The sequence below is a fragment of the Megascapheus bottae genome, chromosome 21, assembly GCF_031878675.1.
Source record: "Megascapheus bottae isolate mThoBot1 chromosome 21, mThoBot2.hap1, whole genome shotgun sequence".
NCBI classification, from domain to species: domain Eukaryota; kingdom Metazoa; phylum Chordata; class Mammalia; order Rodentia; family Geomyidae; genus Megascapheus; species Megascapheus bottae.
The window spans coordinates 37990786-37998547 of record NC_143529.1 but is presented as its reverse complement, the minus strand read 5'-3'; the positions used below and the strand labels follow the sequence as shown (position 1 = coordinate 37998547).

Here is a 7762-nt window from a genome sequence, read left to right as displayed (position 1 = left end):
TGGAGATGAGTCTGACAGACTTTGGTGCCAGGGCGGGCTTTGAATTGTGATCCTCTGATCTCAGCCTCCTGAGTAGCTAGGATTACAGGCATGGGCCACCACGGCCGGTTGAGAAATACTTCTTTAAGAGGAACTGTTCTAATTGTCCTATAGAAATATGTCTGGCCACTCCTGTCTGAGCTTCTAGCCTCTCCTCCAGCTCCTCCCACCCAGGCTTCTCTAGAACCTCTCCCCACACCCCCCACTTCCTTCCCCTCCAGCACCCCTCCCCATATCCCCCTGTCCTCCATCCCCTTCCCTGCTCCCAGCCAGGCCTGTGGCTCCTCGGGCAGAGCACAGGGGAGCTGTGGCAGGAACTTGACACCATCCACGGGTAGGGCACACCGTGAGACCCTCATTCCATCAGTCACCAGCCATGGAGGAGATGCTGGGAAAGGGTCCAAGCAGGGGTTCCAGGCCACCTGACTTACACAGGGGCCTGACCCTGCCATTCAGGGCTCCTGCCACCAGCCAGGGACACTGGCTGCTGGGATGTGGCTGCTGGCTGCACACTGAAGCATGTGGCCCCCACACAGAGGATGGGGTTCTGACCTCCCCTGCGTCACTGGGTGACGTGCATGGGGACCTGTGCTCACACCAGTGACAACGGGTCCTCTCCTTCCGGTTCCCAAATCTGCCTTTTTCAGTGACCTCTACTGGAAGTCACTCCCATCCTCCGTGGACTTCACTTCCAGAAATGGTCCGTGTCCCTTTGCTTAGCCCAAGGGCACCGTCCTGGGGTGAGAGCCCCTGAACGAGCAGCCCCTGCGGCCCTCTGCTCCTCGGTGTCCTCAGCACCTAGAAGGGCAAGGAGGCACCGGAAGACCTCCGTGCACACTCCTGTCCTGGCCTCCTCTTCTTTTGCCAAGCAGAATGTGACTGCACATCTGGGGAGCCAGGGCTTTCTCTCCAGAGGAATGACGGTGCCTGGCCCAGCTCCTCTCCAGCCGGTTCCCGGGCTGCTCCAGGGATCGGCCTGGCTTTGAAGACAAGCTCCATCCAGAGCAGATTCTTGGCTCACAGGAACGCTTGTATCAGAGCCTCGTCGTCCTGGGAGCTCAACAACATGAGCAACTTTGGGAATAATCATGCACTTGGCTGATTCCATTGCCTGAGCCAAACTCCCTCATTCTTTTGGTGTTTTGGGGATTCTGTCATAACTCCCCCCGCCCCCATGGATTTCCATGACAAAGCTCTGGAAAAGGGGCCATGTCTCCAATTTAGGACACAAATAAGCTCAGTCTTTATTTATTTATTTTTTTTTGCCAGTCCTGGGCTTGGGCTCAGGGCCTGAGCACTGTCCTTGGACTTTCTCAAGGCTAGAGCTCTACCACTTGAGCCTCAGCACCACTTCTGGCTTTTTTTTCTATGTATGTGGTACCGAGGAATCGAACCCGGGTCTTTGTGCATGCTAGGCAAGCACTCTACCACTAGGCCAAACTCCTGGCCCCCCCGCCCCCGTCTTCATTTTTTTCAAATAACCATCATCATTGCTTTTCCTGGCTTCCTGGCAGGGCCCAGGACCCAGGCAGGCACTACTCCCTACTTGGGGCTCTTAAGGCCCATCTGTCCTGCTGAATGGAAGGAAATGCACATGAAAGAAGATGGCTTAGGGAACACATGCAATGCTTTCATCTCTTCCTCCTCTGTAAAATGGAGACAGCCAAGTGTCTTCTCTATGGGACTCTGCCACTTACTAACATGTGTGTGATGCAGCCTTGGCTCGTGGCAAACACTTATTCTTGTATTTATTATCATTTCCAAGTGTCAAAAACAGAGACTGGGCTGGGAATGTGGCTTAGTGGTAGAGTGCTTGCCTAGCATGTGGGAAGCCCTGGGTTCAATTCCTCAGTACACATACACAGAAAAAGCTGGAAGTAGAGCTACAGCTCAAGTGGTAGAGCTCAAGTGCTAGCCTTGAGCAAAAGACACTCAGAGGCTACCTAGGCCCTGAGTTCTAGCCCCAGGAGTGGCAAAAATAAAAATAAAAAGCAGGGACTGCTAGACGCTGGTGGCTCACACCTATGTACTCCGGAGGCTAAGATCTGAGGATTGTGGTTAGAAGCCAGCCGGACAAGAAAGTCTGTGAGATGCTTATCTCCAATTAAGCGGAAATGGTGCTGTGGCTCAAGTGGTAGAGCTAGCCTTGAGCCAAACAGAGCTGCAGGACATCGCCCAGGCCCAGGGCTGGCACCACAAACAAAAACCAACAGAGGTGGGTGTGGAGGGGGGGCAGGAATGAAGTGTACCCACTTCAGTGTACCCAGGGATCCTCGCTGCCACCAGAGGCTTGACTGACACGTCCATGAGCAGAGGTCTCTGCTAGGACACCTGCCAGCAGAGGAGAAGATTCCTCTGTGTGTGCAGCCGTTATCTCTCCCATTCACCCAGTGGCTGATCATTTCTCCCCGCTCCCCAGTAAGAGCACATTCCAAGTTTAAGGACAACTTTTAATCACAACCTACGAGTCACAAACACATCTAGGGGGTAAGTAGCCTGGGCTAGAGGTCAGAACACCCCAGAGCTGAGAACACCTCCCGGGGGGTGGAGAGTCAGGTCTCTGCTCTACCTCCTGCCAGGGCCTGGTTTGCTATGTGCAGCCCAATGCCACTGCTGGGCCAGGCCCAGGGTCCCCTTCCTCCCCCCTCCCCCTCCCTCCAGGACCCCTGGCAGCGCAGGCTGGCAGCCTGCCCGGTGGCCTACACGATGCTCTCAGTGCGCTTGCTCCTCCAGACCACCAGCATGGTCATGAGCAGCGTCACGGTGATGGGGACCACGATGAAGGGGCAGAGGACGCTGTTGGGCGGGTCCCGCACCATCCTGCCCGACACAGGGCAGCTGCTGAAGTAGCGCTGGTGGATGGCGATGAAAAACTTGTCCACCTCTGCGTTGGGCCAGAAGCGTCCCAGTTTGTGCGCCACGTTCCTGGTGCAGTCGGTGAGGTCCCCGTAGCTCCTGAGGGTGCAAAGGGAGGCGGTCAGAGCCCAGCTGGGGCACCCAGCCCTGTCCCTGAGGCGTGGAAAGTCTCAAAGGCTCCCCCAGACACTGGTCCCCCAGTGGGGTAGGAACCAAGCTGTCTGTGCCTCCCTTGGGTGGGCACCCCAGGGACTCTGCCAGGAGGGCTCCATGCTGTGCCCAGGGGCCTCTCCTCTGCCTGCCCAAGGTTAGAGATTGTGGCCTGTTTCCTGCCAGGTCCCCAGTGGGGCAGCGTAGGTGCATCAAAGGCCCAGGGATCCACAGCGGAGCAAAACCATGGGAGGTCAGGGACCGGGCAGCTTCCAGGAAGTGCCGAGGCTCCAGAGATGATCCCCTGACCAGAGGACCCTGGCAGAGTCCCAGGACACCCGCCAGGGGCAAGCCCAGGGCTGTGCTTCCGGGGCTGTGTGTGTGTGTGTGTGTGTGTGTGTGTGTGTGTGTGTGTATGTGTGACTGTGTTCTTCTGTGCATAAACCTGTGATTGTGTGTATGACGTTTTCCTCCACGTGTAACTGCTAGCTTCTATGTATACCTCTGTCTGTGACCCTGTGTGTTATTCTCTCTGTGACCCAGTGAGACTGTATTCTTATCTTTTTTTTTTTTTTTGGCCAGTCCTGGGGCTGGGCACTGTCCTTGGGCTTTCTCAAGGCTAGAGCTCTACTTGAGCCACAGCACCACTGCCAGGCTTTTCTGTGTATGTGGTACCGAGGAATATAACTCATGTTTTCATGTATGCGAGGCAAGCACTCTACTGCTAGGCTATGCTCCCAGCTGGAGACTATATTCTTTTCTCTTTTTTGTTGGTTGTGGAACTCTGGACCTGGGCAGAAGTCAGTTCTCCCCATCTCGGGCCATCTGTCGGGGGTCTTTCTGGCCCTAGCATAGAGTCTGGACCCAGAGGCTCCGTAGGGAGATGGGCCACTCACTGTCGCCTGTGTCTGAACAGCCTGTAGCCATGTGCCTCTCTGTCAAATGAAGCTCATCAAATCTGTCCCTGACAGACACTGCCCTGGGTCCTTTTCCAGGTCACTGTCCAGGCGGGAAGGGGGGATTAAAACCCCCTTGGCGGAAGAGGAACTGAGGTGTGGAGAGACACAGCCTGCAGGATGGAGTCCTGAGATGCCATCTTTGCCTCATCACTACTTGGTGCATAGCCCTGGGACAGGGCAGAAAAGCCTTTGCGGGCCTGGGGTCCATACTCAGGTTGAAGGCCCCACCGGCAGGTGTACCTCATTCTCACTGCCCACATTCCATGACAAGACACATGCCAGGCCACACCCACCAAGCTTGCACGTGTCAGGCCTGGATGTTGTGGGTTATATGTGTGGCCTGCCCTCCTCTCTGCTAATGGGCTTTGGCACCTTTCACCTTCCAGAAGGGAAAGTGGTGGGAGAGCAACATGCAAGCACAGGCCCTATGCCTCCCCGTCCCCGTCTGGCTTCAGGGGTCACACCAGCACAACTTGGACACCTCCTTATCCAGTCCCCACACCATGCACCTGTCCTCTGCCCACCCCTGGCACTGTGTCCAGCCGAGGGGCTGCCTAGCTCTCCAGGACCAGAAAATCCCTTCCCCTCTGCGCTTCCACTGTGCTTGCCCGTGGCATGGTGGGCTGTGGCAGATGTCTCACCAGGGCATCTATATGCCCTCGACACCAACTTGTGATTCCCAGAGGGAGCGGGGAAGAGAGCTGAAGAAATATTTGGTGAGAAAATGGTGGAGAGTTTCTCCCAAATCAGGAGACATGAAATGACAGATCCAGGGAGCCTAGAAAACCCTTAATGGGACAAAAACCAGAGCCACGAGCCAGGCACAGTGGCTCACACCTGTACTCCTAGCTACTCAGGAGGCTGAGATCTGAGGATCCAGGTTCAAAGCCAGCCTGGGCACAGAAGGACCTGAGACTCTTATCTCCAATTAACCTCTAGAAAAGGGGACGTGGGGCTTGGCTCAAGGGTAGGATGGTAGCCTTGAGCTGAAGAGCTCAGGGACAGCACCCAGGCCAAGTTCAAGCCCCATGACCCACCAAAACAAAAACAAAACAAAACCAGAGCCACAGTAACAACACATACTGCACAGTCCCATCAAGGCCAGAGAAGTGGAAACTCGAGATGGTAATCTTGAAATTGTTCAAAGAGGAAAAGATCCACAGAGAGGACCAGCCACACAGGTCACCACCAACTTTTAGCAGAGATGCAGTGAGCCAGACGCTGGGCCAAGAGCTTCACATCCTGGGCTGCCCAGAAGCCCACACAGCTTTCAACGTGGCAAAGCAGCCTTCAAGTAAGAGAATAAATGAGGTTCTTTATCAGAGTGGGTGGGAAGCCAGGGTCGTTCATTGCCAGTAGTCCCACACTGTAAGAGATGTGAAGCAGGTTCTTCAGCCCAAAAATGCACCACTCGGGCACCGGTGGTGTACAGCCTCATGCCTGTAACCCCTGCTACTCAAGCATCTGAGATCTGAGGATCATGGTTAAAAGCCAGTGGGGCAGAAAAGTCTACAGCACTCTTATTTCTAATTAACCACCCAAAATTCTAGACTGCAGGCATAGCTCAGGAGGCAGAGCACCAGACATGATAAGTGAGCTGAGTGAGGTTCTGGCTCCCAGCAATCTCTGTGTAAGATGCAGTGTGCACTGTTGGTGGGAGTGCAAAGTTGTCCAACCACTATGGAAAGCAGTATGGCAGTTCCTCAAAAGACTAACCATAGAGCTCCCCTATGACCCAGAAATTCCACTACTTGGCATTTACCCAACCGTCCAGAAACAAGGGCCTACTAAATCCACTAGCACAACGATGTTCATTGCGGCACTATTCACCATAGCAAAGATATGGAACCAACCTAGATGTCCCTCAGTTGATGAGTGGATCAACAAGTTGTGGTATTTGTACACAATGGAATTCTATGCTGCTGTCAGAAAGAATGACATCGCCCCATTTGTTAGGAAATGGAAAGACTTAGAAAAAATCATATTAAGTGAAGTAAGCCAGACTCAAAGGAACTTAGGCTCAGTGGTTTCCCTCATTCGTCATAATCAGTAGAAACCTTGGGCTCTCCTAGCAGAGATTTACAATAGAACAAAATCTAGAGACATAAGGCCAAATAGCATGACACTAAATGTAAGGACCTCCAGGATAGGGAAACAAAAGCCATATAACGAGTGATTGCTGTCCTTAATGTACTATATTATCACTCATCTCTTTTGCCATCCCTTGGTTATCTCATATTGGTACAATATTTCACCTTGTTATCTGGCTTAATTGGTTATTTGAAATTGGATAGGGAGGGGGAATCAAGATAAGCAGAGGAGGGTGGGAGGGAAACGGGGACCATGTCATGAGAAAGAGTATCAATGTTTGTGAAGTTATGCACCTTCTATCTGGTGAATATAATGTAACCCTTTTATGAATCACAATAAAAAATCTTAATAAAAAAATGATGCAGTGTGCAGAGATGCCTGGATCTGCCGACCACAGCCAAGGGCTATGTGAGTTCTGCTCTGCCCCTCCCTGCTGAACACAGACAGGAGGAGAGCGGAGAGAACTCAGGAAACTGAGCCCCAAGTGGACAAGGCCAAGGCCCAGCTGGGATGGGGGTCACCACCGCCCCCTGAAGCTGGGCCAGGAGCCTGTAGCGTGTACCCACGTCTCCTGGAGAGAAAGGGAGGGGCCAACCTGAGGAAGAGACTGATGGGGAAGCAGGGAGTTCCCAGGGGAGGGATGCCCTCTGGTAGCCTTGCCTTTCTAAGGAGATACCCTCAAGTCCCCATAAGAGTGAGAGACCCCCCATTCCACACAGGAGGCTACCGTGGGGGGGTCTCCAGGAAGCAGAAATGGGAGGCCACTGAGTGTCCCCTGCTACCCCAGAGATGAGCAGACACAGTGATCTCAGCACTCAGACACTGAGTTTCCTGGGGGCCTTCTTCCTAAAATAAGCTTCTCATAGAACTTTGAGGGGAGAGCCTGGGCCACAGCACCGCACTGCACCCCTGCTCGGTGCCCAGACCCAGGACTAGAAAGGCTGTCTAATCAGGCATTGCTGGCATTGGGCCTCATCTTGAGATTCTTACAATGTACATCTCCGTGGCTGCATCATAGAGCCCCACTGCTTCTCATGCAGAAAGAACACCTCTGCCCCCTGTCACACCCCACTGAGGGTGGGTCTCAGAAATGGAGCCCCTGGCAAAGAGCTTCTGGAAAAATGGCTGCTCTGGCTGCACCGGTGCCTGGCTCTTCTCTCCTCAGCATGGGGCTAAACTATCATTCTGCTTGCGGCAGTGATGAACCAAACTCCTCAGGTGCCCCAGTGGGCCACGCAGGTCTGGTCCCCCACCCCCAGGCACTGACTGGCAGAGAGCCAGGGAGTTGCTAGGAGCTGAGGTGGCCAGGCTGGGACCTGCCTGGCCAGTGGTGGTGCAGGGATTCTAGGTCTGGTGTGAATTTAGGCCTGCTGCCTCGCCAGCCTTGTCTGGAGGTTACAGGAGGAGTGCTTTGTGAACCTCAAGCGGCTGTCAAAGAAGAAGGGGTGACAGGCAAGGGGAACACACCTGGCTATTGGGCACCCCACCCCGCCCCAGCCAGGCCTTCCCACCCCTACTTGGCTCTACACCTGCATTTCGAGGGGAAGAGCCTAAGGCGTGAACAGGTGAGATGAGGATCAGGGCATGCGGGGTGAGACCTGGGCCTGGGACTCGGACCCAGGCTGTGGGTGCCCTGGTGCAGAGCCTTCATGCCAGGGCAGTATGGA

At 54.2% G+C, this 7762-nt stretch overlaps 1 protein-coding gene across 3 annotated transcripts in view; it reads right to left on the bottom strand.

The window, feature by feature from the left end:
• Positions 1 to 2475: 2475 nt before the first annotated feature.
• The window catches only part of Ramp1 (receptor activity modifying protein 1), a 29638-nt gene continuing 24351 nt past the window's right edge, over positions 2476 to 7762 (bottom strand). For all 3 annotated transcript variants that reach the window (XM_090354424.1, XM_090354423.1, XM_090354425.1), the window contains exon 3: positions 2476 to 2994. In XM_090354424.1, coding sequence (XP_090210550.1) covers positions 2739 to 2994 — 256 coding nt within the window. In that variant the 3' untranslated portion in view covers positions 2476 to 2738. The remainder of the gene's footprint in view (positions 2995 to 7762) is intronic.